General features: G+C 47.5%; 1 protein-coding gene and 1 pseudogene across 1 annotated transcript; one reads left to right on the forward strand and one right to left on the reverse strand.

Annotated features, from left to right (window-relative positions):
* Positions 1-1094: 1094 nt before the first annotated feature.
* On the forward strand, positions 1095-1916 carry LOC129086749 (heterogeneous nuclear ribonucleoprotein A1-like; annotated as a pseudogene).
* Positions 1917-8133: 6217 nt separating this feature from the next.
* LOC129086763 (GTPase IMAP family member 4-like) lies at positions 8134-12534 on the reverse strand. The gene is made up of 3 exons (XM_054593457.1): positions 12459-12534; positions 10560-10625; positions 8134-9790 (listed from the first exon to the last, which is right to left on the reverse strand). Exons 2-3 carry the CDS (start codon positions 10609-10611, stop codon positions 8853-8855), a joined length of 990 nt encoding a protein of 329 aa, XP_054449432.1. The 5' UTR covers positions 10612-10625; positions 12459-12534; the 3' UTR covers positions 8134-8852.
* Between the last annotated feature and the right edge of the window lie 7950 nt (positions 12535-20484).

Below are 20484 nucleotides of genomic sequence, written 5' to 3' on the forward strand. Positions count from 1 at the left end.
CAAAAAAAAAAAAAGAGCTCTGTATTTTAAGCTACAGAGAGGTAATTGCTGAAAAATAAAATTAGTATAGATTTTGCCTCCCTGCTAAGAACCCAACATTGGAGCTGAAACTGTATTGCCTACGGTTTGGGAAGTGGGACCAGATACCCTGTCTGGACATTCAGGTCATTACACAATAAGATGTTTGCAAAGCAATTTGCAGGATGTCCTTGCAAATCTCGTGACCCTTAGCTGCCTGATACTGTGGTTTTTCCTGAGCAAGTAAGAAAGTCCGTGAAAGTTGCAGACTTGTGTAGGGTGCTGTAAATGCGTATAGAAAGGTGGTGATAGTTTTGAACTTGGAAGAGAAAGAAATCTCTACTTGGGTGTCACTTGCTTACTTTCCAATCTTAATTTTAACTTCGCTGTTTTGTATACGTCAGGAATCCTCTGTCTCTGCTGTTGGGGCTTTGGGCCACCTGGACCTCATGAAGGTCATCTGTGGCACTGGCTTGGCGAGAGAATGTGGCTGCCATCTGGTCTTCATGCCATCTGGGTCTTGTTAAGGTTGTTCGCGGTACTGGTTGGGGTGAGAGAACGTCTCTGCCATTTGGGGCTTCATGCTATTTGGGCCCTGAGAAAGGTCATTGGTATGACCAGTTAGTGTGACCAGTTGGTGCAAGATCCTAAGGCTAGCCCTAGTCCTCTCTTTTCCTTTTTTATCTTTTATGTTGGAACTCTGCTGGCAGTTTTCCTTCTGGAAAGGGGAAGAGCTTGTCCCCCTACACCCAGAAAGGAAAGACTCTGGGGTGAAACTTGATTAAAAAAAAATTATCTCTTTCTCACAAAGGCAAACTGGTTGGGCTCTTTCAGGACCAAGTAGAAGACCACTTCCTGCTATTATCTTTACTTTTCAAAAAGGAAACACCTTTCTGCTGGTGGACGCCACTGAGTAAGAATTGCTGAGGTTCCCCCTGCCCCGCTCTCAGTCCTTATGTCTAAGTTAGAACCTCCCAAAGAGCCGGAACCACTGCGGAAGCTCTGGATCGGAGGTTTGAGCTTTGAAACAGCAGATGAGAGTCAGAGGAGCCATTTTGAGCAGTGGGGATGCGCAGATGGTGTGGAGCTCCAGAGGCTTTGGGTTTGACACATACGCCACCGTGGAGGCGGTGGATGCTGCCGGCAATGCAAGGCCACACGGGTGGACGCGAGAGTTGTGGAACCAAAGGGGGCTGTCTTGAGAGAAGATTCTCAAAGACCTTGTGCCCACTTAACTGAGAAAAAGATTTTTGTCGGTGGTTTTAAAGAAGGCACTGAGGAACATCACCTAAGAGATTATTTTGAACAGTATGGGAGAATCGAAGTGGCTGAAATCATGACTGACTGAAGCAGCAGCAAAAAGAGGCTTTGCTTTTGGAGCCTTTGACGACCATGACTCTGTAGATAGGATTGTCATTCAGAAACACCGTACTGTGCATCGCCACAACGGTGACGTCAGGAAAACCCTCTCTAAATAAGAGACGGCTAGTGCTTCATCCTGACAAGGAGGCCAAAGTGCTTCTGGAAACTTCGGAGGTGGTCATGACGATGGTTTTGGTGGAAATGACAACTGCGGTCACGGAGGAAACTTCAGTGATCGAGGTGGCTTTGGTGGCAGCCGTGGTGGTGGACATGGTGGCAGCGAGGGTGGCTGTAATGGATTTGGTAATGACGGAAGCCATTTTTGAAGTGGCAGGAACTACAATGACTTTGGCAATTACAACAATCAGTCTTCCCATTTTGGACCCAGGAAGGGAGGAAGCTTTGGAGGCAGAAGCTCGGGCCCCTGTGGTGATGGAGGCCAGCACTTCGCCAAACCACCAAACCCAGGTGTCTGGCGGTTCCGGCAGTGGCAGCGGCGGCAACAGCAGGAGCGATGGCTGTGCCAGAGGTTTTAATCACTGCCGGGAGGTGAGGCTGAGCGGCAGGGAAGCTACAGGTCCCAACGGCTTTGTAGACTCAGCCAGGCACCGTGGCGGCAGGGCCTCGCTGCTATGAAGAAGACGTGTTGTAGACAAAACTCATGTGAGTGGGCTAAAAGCACGAGGACTGTATTTGTGGCTAATTGTATAACAGGTTACTTCAGTGGCTCTTCTGTGGAGAGTGTAAGGCATTCCAGCAAAGGGTTTTAAAGTAGTTTGGTGGGTTTTCTTTTTTTTCCACCCATGCTGTTGATTGGTAAATGTAATCAATCGTCTGATCATGATGCTGAATAAATGTCTTTTTCAAAAAAGAAACAGCCTGTCATCTCTCAATTTTGGCTGGTGGTGACCACTGCTTACTACTATTTTTTTTTTTTTTGAAAGACAGGTACCAAACTGCCCTTTTTCTCCTTTGGCCAGTGGAGGCCAGACCTGACCTGCACTCTGGTTTTCCGCTTCCTTCTCCAGGCAGCCCGCCAAAACTCTCTTCGGGCAGGTCCAGCTGAATTTGACTCATTTGGCCTCTTCTCTTTGGTTGTCAGGGGCCCCATAGGGGCAGCTGGCTCTCTTACATCCAGAGAGGATAATAAAGACCCCTGACTTTGGCCCCTGGTCCCTGCTGTGGTCTCCGCTCATCTTTACAAGCCAGTCCCAGACTTTTGTGTGTCTGCTTCCCCTTCAGAATCCTGGAGGAGAGAAGCATCTGGGTGCAGCTGGAAACCTTTGAAAATGCCTTGAGCACTACTGAAGTGACTCCCCCTTTTTCCTTTCAGACAAGGGATATTGGCTCCCGTGCGCTTGCTCTCCGAGTGAGCTCCCAAAGCGGCAGCAACACCTGGGAACTTGTTAGAAATGCAGACTCGCAGGCCCTACCCCACACCTCCTCAGTGGGAAACTGTATTTTAGCAAGCCTCCCAGGTGGCTCTGATGCCTGCCAGTACATCACAAAATAGAGAGAAAAACCTGAAGAATCAGCTTCTAATAATAATAAAAAAAAGCCATCCTTAGGATTTTGTCCAAAGATGACAGCCTTGCATATTTGGGTATGTCCTTTAGTAATGAGTTGTCTGTATTCCATCACTTGTCCACTTGGCAGAACAAGGCCCACGTCTCATGACCTTGGCAGTGTGGGGGACTCCATGCCGCGGAGTCCTCCCATTTGCTGCAGATAAAACAACGAGTCATTCCAGACACCAATTGTCTGTCAAGGAAAGAGGAAGGCGATTCCCTCCAGTGGGGAAGGCCCCGAGCCCCTGTGCTCAATGGATTTTATTGAGAGGATTGCAAGCGGGGGACAGGTAGCATGAAAGTATAGGTAATCTAATTACATCAGCAGCTGAAGCTTACAGAGAATAGATATTGTTTAAAGATGACAATGACAGGAACACACTGATCTGCTTCCGGTCCAGGTGGAGCAAACATTATGGCACCAGCTGGGTACTGAGTCAGGGTCCAGGAGTTTTGTTAATTTCTTTCCCAGCCTTCAGCTGGTTATCTGGTATAAGATTAACAGAGCTTGAGGGAGAAACAAAGCACGCTCCCAGGAGTGTAATTTACTTCTAAGCCTGATTTCCCCCAGGAGGCCCTTGGAGCCATTATCGAGTCTTGCCTGCCTCCAGCATTACCGGCATCCTGGCCAAGACTTACGGGTCCTTTCCCAGGCCCCAGCTTGCGTGGGGCTACACTTCCCGATACCACTCAAAGCGGCCCCCTACAAGGCAGCAACATTTCATAGAGTAGAAGTCTAGACCATAAGAAATGGGAACACCCCCTCCTCTGAGAGTGGAAAGGAAAGCAGGGGGATAGAGCAGTCAGATGTGTGCCCCCAATTTTGACTCCCAGGCTCAGGAAACAAGAAGTACATTAGAGAGCAGGGGTCTGCCGAGAGCCTTCGGGGAAAATCCTGACAAACATGGATGTCACCTTCTGTGGTTCTGGTTTCAAGGAGGGGAACACCTTTAGTTTCTAGCTGGTTTGGGTTGTTCTCCATTGTTTTCCAGTACTTGACAGCCTATTTCCTAAAGTTTACGTGTGGACTGCTTAGCTCGTTATAAGCTGCTGTCATTTTGGGAACCTGACTCAAGCTGTAAGGCTTTCTTCTCTTGTCCTTCCCTGGGCTCGCGTGCAGAATGAACAAGAGTGGAGAATGGTATGAAAGTGCGTATGAGAGATTGTCAAAGCGACTTGCCATGGGGGTGGGAGGGAAGTGGCTCTTACCCGAGGGGTGGAGCAGATTCCCCCAAGTGCATTCTGCTAGTCATCTGCTTCCTAGCCGCTTCTCCGTCCTCCCTTCAATCTTGCCTGCAATGGCAATGTGCCCACATGAAATATTAAATTGCACAGTTTCTTGCAGCTGGGTTAACCACAGGACCATGAGAGATAAGCACAAGTCCTGTGGAGATTTCCGAGTATTATAAGGCTTTGCTCTTATAATACAAGTGCCATTCTGTCTCCTTGATTGTTTCAGTCTTCTTCCTACCGGTAATTCAGACGTGAGGTTGAAGGGGAAGCAGCCATCTTGCCACTTTGAGGATGAAACTTATTTACCGAGAATGATGGAGCAGGTAGGGAGAACAAATCAAGTTCTTTGGACATTTACATTTGGCTCTGGACTCACTGCCGTGACTCCTTGGTGCATAAAAATCATATCCCGTGTTTGCTAAGCCACTTCAGTGAAGTTTCTCTTATGTGCAGCCTGACTCTCAAGCTGATAACTGAAGGATGGAATGAGAGTCACCACCAGACCAGCCACGGGGCATCTCAGACCAGCAGGAGTTGGGCTGTGGTGAATCCAGGCAGCCCACCAGCACCCCAGAGGGTACTGCCTGGACTGGGACATTCACTTTGGTCACACTAGTGTGTGGCCTTCCTTGTCAGGGGCTAAGAGAACTTCAGAGACCTGACAGGCAAGGAACATCACCCAACCAGCAGAGAGACAGATGTTGAGGTCTGAGAACCCCATCTATCTTCCTCCAAAACGACAATGCCCTGTAAGGCATTCATGCACACCGAGAAGGGGAAACATGATGGTTGGGAGGAAGGCTCTCTTAGGCACCTAAACAGAGAGACTGAACCCTGTCTAAAGGAATTCTGTAATAGATCAGATTGGAAGGGCTTAAACATGATTAAACCTTTAGTTATATTTTTTCACAAGAAATAATGGATAGGAGCTGGAAAGATTTTTAAAATTAAAAATGTACATTGTCTCTCTATATTCTAAATATAGTCTATGCTTAATTTTGGCATGCAGGCTATTCTCAGTGAATTCCAAATTGTTCCACAAGGAGTAATTTCCTTAAAGTCTTAGGGGCCTCATTCACATAAGCTTGTTCAAATTATATTTCCTATGAAAACTACACTTACCTCAAAAGGAATTAAAAATAGAATTAAAATTCCTCTCTCTCATTATCTCTCTCACAAGTTTCATATCAGAGATATAATGCTTAAGGATATATGCATGCGCCACATAACATGGCAAGCATGTTTATAAATCAAAGAGTACAGTAAATGCAAGAAAATTCAGGTTTAAGCGTCCTTAGAACGGGATACCTTAATACATCATTCTCTCAGTACAACACAAATCAAGTAGACAAGAGACAAGTAGGGAGATAAAAGATTAAACAATGGAATGAAGAAAGTAGATCTCATGGATATATAGAAAATACACTCCCTTTGCAATAATAAACAGAATACCTCTTTTTTTTTTTTTGTAGACACACATGGAACAGTCACAAAAATTGATCATCATAATAAACACTAATAAATACCAGTGAGTTCCATAAAGTAGAAATACTACAAACAATACTTTTGATCACAATGCAATAATACCCGGAAATTACTTTAGAAAAGAGGTTTGTTTATCTGCAAGTTAAAATACCTTCTATTAAGCAAGTCTTGTTGAAAAAGAATAGAAACTGAGACTTTTAGACTCCCTTAAACGTCACAATAATGAAAATACTGAATAGGAGTAGCTATATGATTCATTTAAAGGAATGATCAGAGGGAAATGTTTTACACCAAAGATTTTACAATAAAAATAAAAAACTGAAAGTAAATTAAATTCTCAATTCTAACAAAACTAGAAAAAGTACAATAAAGTAAACCAAAAGAAAACACTAAAGTATGAAAAACTAAAAAATGGAGTAGGAATAAAAAAATCTTTAGACTTCACAAGTCAAAATCCTGGTTTGTTGGGGGAAAAAAATGAACAAGCTACTAATTAGCTTGTCTAAGCAAAAAAGAAAAGGCACAAATAAAATTTTTAAAATAAGAGGAAATAACCACTAAAATAGAAGAAATTAAAAAAATTTAAATCCTCTCAGCAAATGAATTTGAAAACCTGGATGATACAAATAATTTCTTAGGGAAACACAGATTACCAAGATTGCCACCATTAAAGAAATTTTAAATAAAACAATTTCCATGGAAGAATAGAGAAAGCTATGAAGGAGCCACTCCACAAAGTAAGCACCAGGGCCAGACTGTATTGCATGGGAACTCTTCCAAACTTCGAAGTCCTGATGGTTTCAATGATCTTTACATTGTTCCAGAGTATGGAAAATGTTGAGAAATTTGCTTACTGCCTTTTTTGAAACAAAAGTAACATTAATAACCTATACATGATGATGACAGCATGAAAAATCGAAAGACTGATATCATTTCATGAATATCAATCCAAGTTACCAAGTAAATTATTAGCAAATAGACTTCAAAACCACATGAAGAATGTGATACATGATGATGAAGAAAAACTCAAAAGAGAAATAAAAACACTGGTTTAATATTAGGGAATCTCTTAATATCATTCATTAATAGATTTAATAATCATAAGATTATTTCCATAGCTGATTTTTGAAGGTCTTTCACAAAATTCAATTGCCATCTATTATAAAACCCCTCAAGAAAATAGTGATTGGGGGGCAATGCTTAATATGCTTACACACACCCACAAACATGTACCATATACTCCTGCTGTCCAGTACTGCGCTTACTTCACTGGGAAACACTGAAGGCAGACCCAGGAACAAAGCAGGCACGCCCATCCACGAATGTTCAACATTATCATAGAGGTTTTAGCCGATACAATTAGATAAGAGAAATCAATTAGAGGCATAAGAATAAATAAAGAAGCGACAAACTGTAGTACATCAGTAAAAGAGAATAGTTGTTGATATAAGGAACTTGAATGATTCTCAAAATCATTATGCTATGTGAAGGAATTCAGTCTCAAAAAGGACTTTATTTTACTTTGTCTACATTCTCAGCATCGGGTATAAAATTTTCTACCAAGCTCACACAACTACAGACTGTTGATGAATGGATGACTAGATATAAACCCCAACACTCTTCAGAGAAGGTAACACCCTTCATTCTTCTATGGTATCGGAGAATATGATACTGTAGTGCATGGCATTTATCAAGGAGCTGCTGTTGACCTCCTCCCATGGAGACAAACAGGCAACACTGTGTTCAGGGCATTGCACACGGGCTCCTCGTCTCTCACTGCTTCTCAAGACTGCAACCTTTTCCTTTGCTTCATCTACAGCATTGGCTTGGACACAAAAAAATATACAGTCTGGACTCATTTGTGTTTGGTGAAGTTAACAGAGGGTATATGCCCTACTGGTGGCAAAACGATGTGGGGCAGGAAGAAGCCAATTTCAAGATGGCAGAGCAAGAACGGTTGGCATGTGGCCACCAGGACATGCTGGTAGAACATGGAAATGTGCTTTGAGAAATGTTAGAAACTATTAGAGTAGGTGTACCCTTTAAAAAAAGGTGGGGGGAAGGATAGGTTACACCTACTGTCATCTATAATATGAAAGGAATTTTTTTCTATAATGACACACAAAGGCCTCAGAAACCTAGGTTACACAGAACATCCACAAACACATAATGAATTAATCCAAGTAGAAGGTGAGCACAGGGGTTAGAATGCGGTTCAAAATTTCAGGAGAAAGGACAGATATTTTAGGGGGGAACTCCAAAATCACCTTGAACTTTTACCAAAACAGGAAATTCATCCCTGTGCTCTTAGAAGTAGTATTAGTGGTCTTTTCTAAGGTAAAAGAGTTCCAGTTCTGCACAAATATGAGAAGAAAGAAAAGCTTTATTATGGTAAAAGTGAACAAACAATTCAAGGGGGCGGGATGGGGCCTGCGGACCACCCGCCCACAGGGAGTCATCAAAGTGCGGGCTGATGGAGGTGCGGTGGCAACAGCGAGCTGCCCAAGAAAAGGAGAGACCTAGTCACTCAGGAACGAGCTCACGTGGAGGCTGGTCACGGCGCTTCTACAGACACATCAGACGATTCCGAACGACGCTCTCTTGCCTGGGGAATCTGTGTCTCTCCCCCTTTCTGCCATTTCACTTCGCTGAGCTCTCAGAGGTCTTTTTTTTGGACAGCTCTTTGTTCTTCAGTGGGCCGGTGAGAGGGAACAACGTGAGACCTTCCGGAAAACGTAATTCAACAAATTCACGTTCATCAAGAAAGAATTCTAAAAGCACCTCTGCCCATAGATTACTTAATGCAAAGAATCTGATTTCACTAACTACCAGGGTAAGGTAATTCTCGAGGTCAAGAAGGCAAAAATCAGGAGGAGAAGCCGCAGACGGAGACTACCTGCCAGTCTGGGAAGCATCTGGAGGAGAAAGGGTTCCTGGGGGTGAGCAGAGCCGCCCAGGGAGCGGCTCCCAGGGAGCATCTATACATTCTGCTATGGAGTTTGACAGGTTGGGCATGCGTCCCTCCCTGTGACATCAGTCACATGCCCACCGATTGCCAACAGCGAACTTCCCCAGCCTCCCCAGTCCTGAGAGCCTGAGGGACAGAAAGAGAGAGCTTGGACTCTGGGGCATGAGTTACGGGGAAGAGGAACCTGGAAATATGCAGGAAACAGGGACAGACTTTCATTACTTTTCTAGGAATTTGAACACGCAAGCAAGAACGAAGCCAGAAACCTTCAATACTCCTAAGATGATGTCGAGTATCTCATTCTGACTCTCAACTTTTTCCCTGGCGTTTTGCTGCCTTGAAAGACAGTGACTCTCCCTGACTGCCAGCTCCCTCTCCATCTCTGCCCTCCTCCTTTCCCGCTCCAGACGGTCCTCCAGGTTTCTGATTTTCTCCTCATACTGCTCTCTTATCTGCCTCTTCTCCCTCTCCAGCTCAGCTCTGATTTCCTTTTGTATCACTTGGACCTGTTTCTGAATCTCCTCCTCTGCCCTCCCGTACATCTCGTTGGTGTAGAACCCTCCCTCGTTCTCCATCACCAGGCGCTGGACCAGGTCCAGCAGCTGAGCCCTCTGGGCCTCCTGCTCGGCCCCTGTCGCCTTGTTGTTGAACGCACAGTGACGACCCCTGAACTGCTGCATCAGGTCTTGAATGAATTCTGGAGCCCCGTCTAAGAAATCACAGAACTCCTCGCTGCCCAGGTCATCCTTCCGCGTGAAGAGGAGAATCATGTGTCTCCTCGCTGTGGGACCAAACATCCTCAGCAACTTCTCTGCAGCCTCTTGCTCTTCCTTTGTGTACCGGGCCACCGGGACCACCAGGAGCAGAGCGTGAGGCCCGGGGGACGTCAGGAGGATGCAGCGAGCGATCTCCTTTTGCGTGTCAGCATCCGGCACCTCGGTGTCGAAAAGGCCTGGCGTGTCCACGACCACGATTTCTCTCCCGTTCCACGTGCTGCTCCCTTTCTCACAGACCTTGGTGACGGATTTTGCAGTGATGCTGGAACAAAACACGTTCTTCCCGAGGATGCTGTTCCCTGTGGCACTTTTTCCTGCTCCAGTCTTACCCACTAAGACTAGTCTCAGTTGTGACTCTCCGAGGTCCTGGTTTCCAGGCCCTGGGACATCAGGAAACAAAAGCCACAGGGTCAGGACTGACCTCCAGCATGTCCCCCGCCGGCTCACACCTACCAGAGTCATCTGTGCTGCCTGCCAGGGTCCTGTCCCGTGAGTGACCTCTACACCCACAGGGGCACGGAGGTGCTCCTGCTGTAGGACATGGGGCCCCCAACATGTCGCCTGAGTCCCTTGGGCTGCTCACTGTGACCTTTGGCAGCTAAGGTCATGACTGCTGTTTCTAGGCCTCTACGTGGTGGAGTGGTTTGCCAAACCAGCAAGAGCTCAAATGATCCAGTCGCTTTCGATACATCGGAAAGTGAAGGGGGTTATGTGGGAAATGCAGGGAGCCACTCAAGGGAATTTGGCGGTTATCGTGCGGCCACCTGGAGCAGGGATACTAGGGACCTGACTAAAAATTACTCTCACGTTCCTCCTTCCCGACCACCTCTGGGGCCCAAAGGGGGCAGAGAAACACCCAGAGAGGCCACCGCGGGACCCCCGGGTGTGTGCTCAGTTTAGGAAGTAGGAGACCAGTCACGTCCTCCAGCCTGGGTCAGTCAGGACACCGTGACGTCTCCTCCTCTTAGCGGCGTCAGGAGGGGACAGGGTGGAGGGTCGAGGGAAAAGGAAGAGCCGAGTCCGTGGAGGGAAGAGGAGCAATGGGTTTGGAGACATTGGATCTTGCTCAGATGGGGGCTCGCAGACAGGACACGGGAACCCCCGGCCCGCCCCCCGCCAGCCCGGCCTGGGGAGCCGAGCCCCTCTCACCGTGGCGGGTCCTGGGTTCGCTGACACGCGTGCTGGGCACTGGAGCTGCCATTGGCGCGTGAGCTCCTGTGGGCGAGAAGCAGAGCTCCCGTGAGGGGACGGGAGAGTGACCGGCACCCGACCCTGGCGCGGCCGCAGCGTCTTCCTCCCACAGACCCGCTGCTGCCGGATGCCCCGCCCTCCGCCCCGGCACTTGAGCTCCGCCCCCTCGTCAGTCTCCTCTCCCCGTTTGCGCTTCCTCTGCACAAACACACAGGCTGCACGTGCTGCCTCAGCTCCGCTTCCCGGCGCCCTTCCCCACCCCCTCGTCCCTCGTCGCTCTGCCCGCCATCTGGACGTTCCCCGAGGCCCAGACCCTCCGCGGAGCTCTGACCCGCGGAGTCCCACTCAGCCTCCCCACTGGGCCAGTTCACGGGCGCCTCGCAGAGAACCGGCCACAGGAAACCCTCGACCTCCCTGTGCCCAGCCCGTCCTGCCTCCAGGTGACGGGACGATCTGCCCGCGTTCAGCGGACGGCCTCAGCCCCGGCCTCAGCCCGCGCTCCCGCGGAGCCACGGCGCCGCCTGCGCGCGGCTCCCTCACTTTTGCTCCTCAGTCCCAGGGGCTCTACCTCCAAGTCAGGCAAACGCGTCCCTTCTCCCGCCTGCGGATGCATCCAGGCCCCTGGGGTTGGTTCCCTGTCAAGGACCCTAACCGATCCTCCCGTCCTCCGTCCCTCTTCACGTCTACAATCCGAGACTTTTTAAACTAAACCTTGATTGGTTTTCTCCAGCGCCCCCAACGCCTCCAGCACCGCCCCGCCCGACAGTGCAGCTGTGCTGAGGTCCCCCCGTGTTGGCCCTCACGGCGCCCCGGGGTCCTGTGGAGCACGGGTCCCGGTCGGGAGCTCTGTGCCTGCTCTGTGGTCTGCCCCGTTGGGGTGAGAGCTTTGGGGCGGAGGTAGGGCCCTCTGGGTCTTGTATTCCCTTGTTACCCGGGACAAGCACAACCCTGGACACAGGGCTGTTCACAATCCACATTTGTTAAGTACATAAATTCATCACCCCCCTCTGATTGTTGCTTCCTCTCCGACCTTCATGTCTAGCCCACATCTGGGGGAAAGGTCACCCTTTCCTCGCTCCTCGGTGCTCACGGTCCCAGAGGCAGGTGCAGCCCTGTGATTACGTTGTCCCCTCGCTGCCTGCACGCGTGTGGCGATGGGGAGAGCCGTGCCCAGAGCCCGCGGTGCAGGGGACCTGGCCTGGGACGGGCTGCGAATGCGAGTTGGGAAGGGCCGGCCCCTCTGAGAGGAAGCCGTCAGCCACACCCTGGAACCTCTGTCACAAAGACAGATGCTGCTTTTGAAGGAACACTTACCTCTTTATCCCGTAAGCCAGGGAGTACAAAGCCCCTTCTTGTAAATTGAGAAGGGAAATCCCAGAATTTTGACAGGTCAGCTTTGGCCACAAGGTCGCTGGTGGTTGTGGCCGTGGGGGCCGAGCGTCTGACCCTTCCCGGGGCTCCCCGCCCACCAGCTGCCCTCAGAGCCGACTCCACCGCCCGCCCAGCTCAGCCCCAGACAGTCTCACATTTATTCCTACGCTCTGTACGTGCTGCAAGGGTCATTTCTTTGTACAAATACCCTCTGAGCAGCACTCCTGTAACAGGTGGGAGTTTGTACCGCTCAGCCTGCTGAACAGCTTAGAGCCCGAATCAATCAGCAGACACAGGAAACTGAAAGCAACAAGAAATCTGTCGAAAATCAGTCAGCAGAGAGAGGAAACCGAAAGCAATGAAAAATCTCCGCTGAGAGCACGTTGGCCAGGGGGCTTAGCACCGACCCAGGGCAGGGGTCCCCACTGCTCCCAACCCCACACTTTCCTGCCCCTCCCCCCAACACACGCACAATCACCCTCATACCTTTAGCTGGAAAGCCTGTGTCCTGTTCGGGTCTCTGGTTTGAAGGCTCAGTGAGGACTTGAGGAAGAGGAGGAGAGAGGAAGGGAGGGGAGGAGCTGTGCACGCTGGCTGGCGTAAGAGGCCTCTGCCCAGGAAGGCACGCGTTAAAACTGACCGAGAGCCCTGGCCGGGGCTGCTCAGTTGGTCAGAATGCTGTGCCGTACACCAAATGTTTGCAGTTTCAGTTCCTGGGGAGGGCACATACCTAGACTGCGGCTTCCGTCCCTGGTTGGGGCCCACACACCAAGCCACCAATCGATGTTTCTCTCACGTGGATGTCGACCTACATCTTGTTCTCTCTCTCCCTCCCTCCCTCTCTCTCTCAAAAATCGATAGAAATATCGCCTTGGGTGATGAAATAAATAGATAGGTAGATAAATAAATAAATGGAACGAGAGACCAAAAGCTTCCCAAGCAAGGAAAGATCAAGGAGTTCATCGCCGCCTAACATGAGTTACAAGAAATATTACAGGGACTTATTTAAGAAGAGGAAATAATCGTAAGGAAGTAACACGTATAAATACTAACGTGGCAATAAACAGCTACTCATCAATAATCCATTTCAATGTGAATGGACTAAATGCGCCGATCTTAAGACCTAAGGTTGCTGAATGGATAAGAAAACAAGACCCATATACATGCTGTCTACAAGAGATCCCCTTCAGGACAATCAAGATGGCAGAGGAGTGAATGGGAGTCACACTGACCTCCTCCCAGAACCAATCCGGAATTACAACTAAACTGTGGAGAAGTCACCTGGAACAAACAACGGAACAATAGCAAAAGAGGAGCCTTGTAACCTTGGACAGACAGAAGAATGAGCTTTACCACAACCTAAGCGGTAAGGAGTGTGGCAGAGACTCGAGAAGGCAGGTGGGTCGCCTACAGGTGGCAGCGCCAGAAGGTAATTGAAACAGCCCGTCGGATTCCCCTGACAGGGCTGGGGTCTAAACCGTAAGCAGGGATCTCCAGCCTCCAGCGCCAGAGCCCCCAAATTACACGGATAACAGCCAGCTGTGAAAAGCGGCGGGGTTGCTCTCTGCCAGAGACAGGTGGCTGGACACAAAGAGCCGTTGAAACGGCCAACATATACATTTTTATTTGCAGCCACTTACCCTGGTCTCCTGCAAAGGCAAGGGCAGAATAGGCTCGAGAGGCCTGAGGAGAGACTGGAGAAGGAGGCTTTGGGGAGAAAACTGAGAGAGTCGCTGGTGGGATCCTGGCGCTGACTCATCCCTCACACGGCAGCAGCCATCTTGCTCAGGCAGGCCACTCCCCCGAGTGGCCGCACCATGAGAGGACACAATCGCCCTGCCCCCAGGAGCATTCCGTCCCGCCCCGTGGTGTCTAAGCCAGCCTGCTGAGTGCAGAGACTGACTACATTAACAGCTGAAGGAGACGGCCACACACAGTGGATTCCCGGAAGTCTCAAACAGACTGCCGACAGTCAGACAGGGTCAACATCTGACACCATCAGAGGCACATCCAGAAAGAAAAAGACACAGCAGTCTCCTACCATTGAAGTTCGCAGCACAAAGTCAGGAAATCAAGACAGAGCAATTTAAGAAACAGAAGCCAAAAAGAAGAGTCTCACAAATAATGGGAAGACAAAGAAACACTCCCCCAGTTGAAGGGAAAGGAGGAATCCCCAGAAAGAGAACTCAGTGAAATAGGGCAAGGAAACTCTCAGACATTGAGTTCAAAGCAATGGTTCTAAGGAAGCTCAATGAGCTCAGTGAGCTCAGAGAGAATTACAAAAAGCTACAGGGAAACGATAAGGAACTTACTGCAAACTATTTCAGCATGAGAAAGGACATAGAAAGTATCGATAAGAAACAAGAGGAAATGAAGAATACACTTTCCGAATTGAAGAACACAGTAGAAGGAATCAAGAGCAGGCTAGATGAAGCAGAGGAACAAATCAGTGAGCTGGAGAATAAGGTACACAGAAGGTCCCAGAAAGAGCAGAAAAATGAAAAAATACTAAAAAAGAATGAAGAGACTTTTAGGGCAATGCAGGACAACCTGAAATGCAATAAGACCCGTATAATAGGGACACCAGAAGGAGAAGAGGAGAAAGGGATAGAGAACCTGTTTGAAAAAGTAACGACAGGAAACTGCCCTAATGTGAGGAGAGAAAAAGTCACAAAAGTCCAGGAAGCACAGAGGGTCCCTTTCAAGACGAGCCCGATGAAGCCCACTCCAAGACACATCATACACATCATCGTTACAATGGCAAATATCAAAGACACACAGAGAATCCGAAAGGCAGCAAGGGAGAAAGAGGTAGTAACATATTAGGGAGCCCTAATGCAGCTAGGAGCTGACTTCTCAACAGAAACTCTACAAACCAGAAGGGAATGCCAACAAATATTCCAAGTCATGAAAAGCAAAGGCCCGCAGCCAAGACTGCTCTGCCCAGCAAGGCTCTCAATCAAAATGGAAGGTGAAATAAGAATTTTCCCAGACAAAAGGAGGCCAAAAAAATACACCTCCACGAAGCCAGCATAGCAAGAGACGTTAAAGGGACCGCTTGGAGAAGATGAAGAAAAAGAGTCTATGAATACCCAGTTCCTTTCACAGTCACCAATACTTGGTATTACCGATATTTGTAACACTTATTAATCTGATTGTGACAAAGATGTGTTATTTTAGTTGTTCCATTATTAGTTTTTGAAACTAAACCCGTTTCTGTATATTTCTTGCCTATTTCTATTGTTTTAAAAAGGCTTTAAATGGCTTTTTGGCATTCTTTATCCATGTTTTGATTAAATGTTTGTAGAATTGTTTTCCCTAAAAAGAAAACTATTAACATTTTGTAGATGTGTTGCAAATACTTTCCTATTCCATTACTGGTCCTTTAACTTTTTTAATATGTATAGTACAGTATAGTCTTAAATGTTTAATATAGTCGTAATGTCAATATTTTACTGTATAGCTTCTGGGTTTGGCTATGTTACTCCAGGGTAAGAAAAATATTATTTTGCATTTTCTCCAAAAACTCGTTAGATTTTATGTATTGATTTTGAACTCACCTGAATATTTTCTGTACAATGTGTGAAACAGGGCTCTATATTTGTTTGATTTTAAGTAATAGTGGCCCATGCACCTTATTTGTTGAATAAGCCTTATTTTCCCCATGGATTTGAAATGTCAATTTAATCATATATCCCATAGTTAGACAAATATGTACGTTTCTTTCTAGGATGCTCATTTTATTTTATTGATCTACTTGATTATTTCTGTGCTGGTGTCATGTTGTTTTAATTGCTGAGACTGTATAATGGATTTAAATTTTTTCCTATTTTATAATAGATTTTGACGTTTAAAATATAAATACATAAAATCAATCTGCATTTAAAAAAGGAAAGAAAGAAGGAACTCCTACCTTCGCAACAACATGGATGGAACTGGAGGGTAGTATGTTAAGTGAAATAAACCAGTCAGTGAAAGACGAATACCGTATGATTTCGCCTATACATAGAATCTATTCAATACAGTAAACTAACAAACAAAAGAAACCACAGGCACGGAAACGTGGAGCAGACGGAAAGTGACCAGAGGGGATGGGGAAGGAGGACAGTGGTGGAAAGGAGGGGAAGGGACTGGACCAAGAACACGTATGAATGAGCCACGGACACGGACAACAGAGTGGGAACTGACTGCTGAACAGGGGGGCGGGGTGGGATGGGGGGCGGGGGCAAAAGCGAAGAAATGCAGACAACTGTTACAGAATAAGCAAGTATTGAAAATTAAAGAAAAAGAGATCCCCTTCAGAATGAAAGACACAAAGACACTGAAAGTGGAGGGATGAAAAACTATTTAATGCAAATGAAAAAATGCAAAAGAGGCCATCGACAAAGTGAAAAGACAACCGTCTGAATGGGAGAACATACTTACAATCACAGAGCTGATTAAGAGGCTAATATCCAAAGTCTGTAAAGAACTCATACAACTGATTGCAAAAAACAAACAATTCGATTTCAAAACATAGGCAGAAGTTCTGAATAGACATTTTTCCAGTAAAAAGACGTAGAGATGGCCAAGAAGCATTTGAAATGATGTTCAACATCACAATCATTAGGCAACTGCAAATCAAAACCTCAGGGAGGTATCACCTCACACCTGTTAGAATGGCTGTTATCAACCCGACAAAAATGACGAGTGTTGGCGAGGATGTGGAGCAAAGGGAACCCTTAGGTAAACACTGTTCGTGGGGATGTAAACTAGTGCAGCCGCTGAGGAAAACGGTATGGAGGGCCCTCAAAAACGAAAACTAGCTCGCCAGCGGGCGTGGCTCAGTTGGAGGGGAGCGACCGCCTTTGGCGGAAGGGTTGCGGGTGCGGCCCCTGGTCCGAGCGCTTGCCGGTCTTGGCCGATCGGCGCTTCCCTCCGGCATCGTTGTTTTTCTCCTTCTTCTCTCTCTGAAAGCAATGAAAACAAGTGCCCGGGGGGCGGGGGTCAAAGACAATTCAAGACAGAATATCATATGACCCACCAATTTCACTACTGGATGTTTAGCTGCGGGAAACAGAAACACTTTCCAGCATTATTTACAACCACCAAGACTCGGAAAGGACCGAAGTGTTCAGATATGGACGAATGGATAAAGAAACTGTGATGTGTATGGAATAGCGTCCAGCCATAGAGCACCCCAAATCTTGGCATTTGAACAACACGGATCATCTGAAGGGCATTTGCTAAGTGAAATTCAGTCCGATAGAGAAACACAAATATTGTAAGATCTCTCTTATATGTGGAATCCAAAACAAATACACAAACGAAAGAAACTAAGCTTACGGATCCAGAGAGCGGACTGGTGGTCCCCAGAGGCGAGGGGTGAGGAAAGCAGTTGAGGGGGGGGTCAAAAGGTAAATATTAAAATAAAATAAAAAGAAATACTTCCACATTGCAACATGTGCGCAGGTATGCAAGGTAATGGGAAATACTCAAACTCGTTAGAAAAATGTTTACAAAATTGATTATTAAATCTACTGAAGAAAGCACTGAATTTTATTTTCTGCAAATTGAAATTTAATAAAGCTCGGAAATTGCAGGTATGGAGGTAAAACTGGATGCAACCAGTAGATTCGGTCGTGGGAGGCCGAGTGTGAATGAGGCCACAGGCTGTCACGCGGGCTTGTGTCCGTGCCCTGTTACAACACGGATCTGTGCCTTTTCCTCTCTAGAGACGGAATCCATTTTGGCAAAATTTTTTATACTTCTCACCCAAGGAGAGCTAATTGATTTTAGAAAGAGAGGCGGGGGTGGGGGGTGGGGAGAGAGAGAGACGTCAGTGTGAGAGAGAAACATCGGTGACCCCCCCTCCCGCGGGCTGCGGGAGCAGACGCAGACCTGCAGCCGTCTGCCGTGCGCGGTGCCCTCCAACCGACTAGCTACCCGGCCAGCGTTCTTCGTTGGTTTGTCTGTCTGTCTGTCTGTTTGTTTGACTTTATTGATTGAGAGAGGGAGGGAGAGAGACGGAGACAAAGACAGAGAAACATCAATTTGCCCTTCCGCTGACTTAGGCCTCTTGCGTGCTTCTTGACCACAGGTGGAAACCACAACCCGGTGTGCAGTGAAGATGCTCCCACCAGCGGAGCTACAGCCGGGCTATTTCTGCACCTCTTCAAGCTCAAAGCCTCAAAGGGTTTGAAATTTCCTTGTCAACAATTTTTAATCTCATAAACATTTCCTGTTTTTTCATTTTGACACCTTTCCAACCCACTTCCTACCTCTCACGCATGTGAATAGCGCGTCTGCCCCACTTTGTTGGCCATGACGCGGGACAAGCCCACTCAGCTCTCTCACCCCATCGCGCCCCAGTCCCAGGAAGCCCGGGGTCGGCCGTGCTGTCGGCCCACTTCTCAGGACCTTCCCAGACTTGGCGGTGGGAGCCTCGGTGACCAGAGGTCTCGACCAGTCCTGGAAAGCAGGCAGGGATGACGGTGAACCGGGGAGCCCTCCGGGCACCCCACCCCCGGGAGGCTGAGCCTGAGTGGCCGCCAGCGCTGACCCGAGCACCTGGGTGGGGCCGGCTCCGGAAACGTCGCTGCGGCCGTGGGGGTCTGGGCTGACGGTAGGAGTGAGGTGAGGACATGAAGTGACACAGCGGATCCGTGGTCCCCTCTCCTCTCCCTCAGGCAATCCCCTCCAGGGAAGCGGGGCCTCCCTAAAGCTGAGACCGTCTCCAAGGCATCCCCCCTGCTTCCGAGCCTAACAGCCTGTCCTGCCCTTTCCCTGGGGACGGCTTGCAATCCAACCCCCATGCCTCACGTCCTAGTCGATTCCCTAACCATTTTTTTGTTTGTCTGTATTTTTCCCAATCATTTAGTCCCCTTATACCCCCTCCCCCAGCAGTCACCACGCTGTCACCCATGTCCCCGAGTGCCCTTCCCTTTTCGCTCCGCCCCCCCACCCCCACCCCCCAGCTGCCCTGTGCTCTCCGTCTTTGAGTCCGCCTCTGTTTTGCTTGTTAGTTCAGTTCGTTAGATTAGATTTTCACATAAAAGTGAGATCATATGGTACATGTCTTTCTCTGACTGGCTTATTTCATGTAGCATAATGTCCTCCAGGTCCATCCATGCAGTTGCTAAGGGTTAGATTGTCTTCTTTCTTATGACCAAGTACAATTCCATTGTGTAAATGTCCCATAGTTGTTTTATCGACTCATCTACTGAGGGACACTCGGGCTGCTTCCGTGTCGTGGCGATTGTAAATAACGCTGCAATGAGCATAGGGACGCTTATGTTCTTTCAAATTAGTGTTTTCTGTCCCTTTGGATATATTCCCAGAAGTGGGATGGCTGGGTCAAAAGGCAGATCCATTTTTAATTTTTTGAGGTGTCTCCATACTGCTTTCCACAGCGGCTGCACCAGCCTGCATTGCCACCAAGAGTGCAAAAAGGTCCCCTTTCTCCACATCCTTGCCTGCCCGGGTCGTTTGTGGATTTATTGGTGACAGCCACCTTGACTGGTGTGACATGGTGTCTCATTGTGGTTTTAATTTGCTTTTCTCTGATGATTAGTGACTCTGAGCATCTTTTCCTATGTCTATTGGCCACCTGTATGTCTCCTCTGGAGAAGCGTCTATTCAGTCCTTTGCCCGTTTTTTAATTGGGTTGTTTGTTTGGTGTTGAGTTTTGTTAACTATTTTACAAATTTTGGATATTAACCCCTTCTGAGCTTTCTCAGCGAGTATGTTCTCCCATTCTGTGGGTTGTCTTCTATCTTGTTGACGTTTTCCGTTGCTGTGCAAAAACTTTGTAGTTTGATATAGTTCCATTTGTTTATTTTTTCTTTTATTTCCCTTGCCTGGGGAGAAATATCCAATAAAAACATTTCTACAAGCAATGTCTGAGATTTTTCTACCTGTGTTTTCTTCTAGGATTTTTATGATTTTGGGGCTAATATTTAAGTTTTTGATCCATTTTGAATTTACTCTTGTGTGGAGTGGAAGAAGGTGATCTAGTTTCATTTTGATGCGCATATCTGTCCAATTTTCCCCACACCTTTTATTGAATAAAGTATCTTTAGCCCATTGTGTGTGCTTGCTTCCTCTGTCAAATATTCATTGACTACAAAGATGTGGGTCTCTTTCCAGGCTGTCTATTTTGTTCCATTGTTCTGTCTGTCTGTTCTATACAGGCTGTTTTGATGACCATTTAATTATAAACAGGGGACGGTAATTGGGGAGAGCTGATAGCAGACAGGGTCAGGGAACAAAGATAACAGAACAAATAACCAGGAAGGGAGCCTGTAACTGACAACAGAGACAAAATCAGGGAAAAATCTAACCAAACAAATAAAAACTAAACTTTCTTTTCAGGTATCTAGGATATTAACCGTCCCACTGAAGTCGACTGAAAACATTGAAAGTTATTACAAAGATTTTCCCAAAAGGTGAGTTGCTCAGGCGCGGAGCCAAGTGAAGGGGGGAAGCCCAGGCCCGTAGGCGAAGGACAGCAGCCGCCATCAGTCGGAGGGGG

This window comes from Pteronotus mesoamericanus, unplaced genomic scaffold (genome assembly GCF_021234165.1).
Source record: "Pteronotus mesoamericanus isolate MK-2021 breed Mesoamerican mustached bat unplaced genomic scaffold, CSHL_Meso_final scaffold_409, whole genome shotgun sequence".
NCBI classification, from domain to species: domain Eukaryota; kingdom Metazoa; phylum Chordata; class Mammalia; order Chiroptera; family Mormoopidae; genus Pteronotus; species Pteronotus mesoamericanus.

Excerpts from the sequence above, each read along its gene's own strand:
- LOC129086763 (XM_054593457.1), bottom strand. The coding sequence starts at position 10,611 with ATGGCAGCTCCAGTGCCCAGCACGCGTGTCAGCGAACCCAGGACCCGC. Across the intron at positions 9,791-10,559 it reads CGAACCCAGGACCCGCCACG|GGCCTGGAAACCAGGACCTC; the intron begins GTGAGAGGGGCT and ends CTGATGTCCCAG.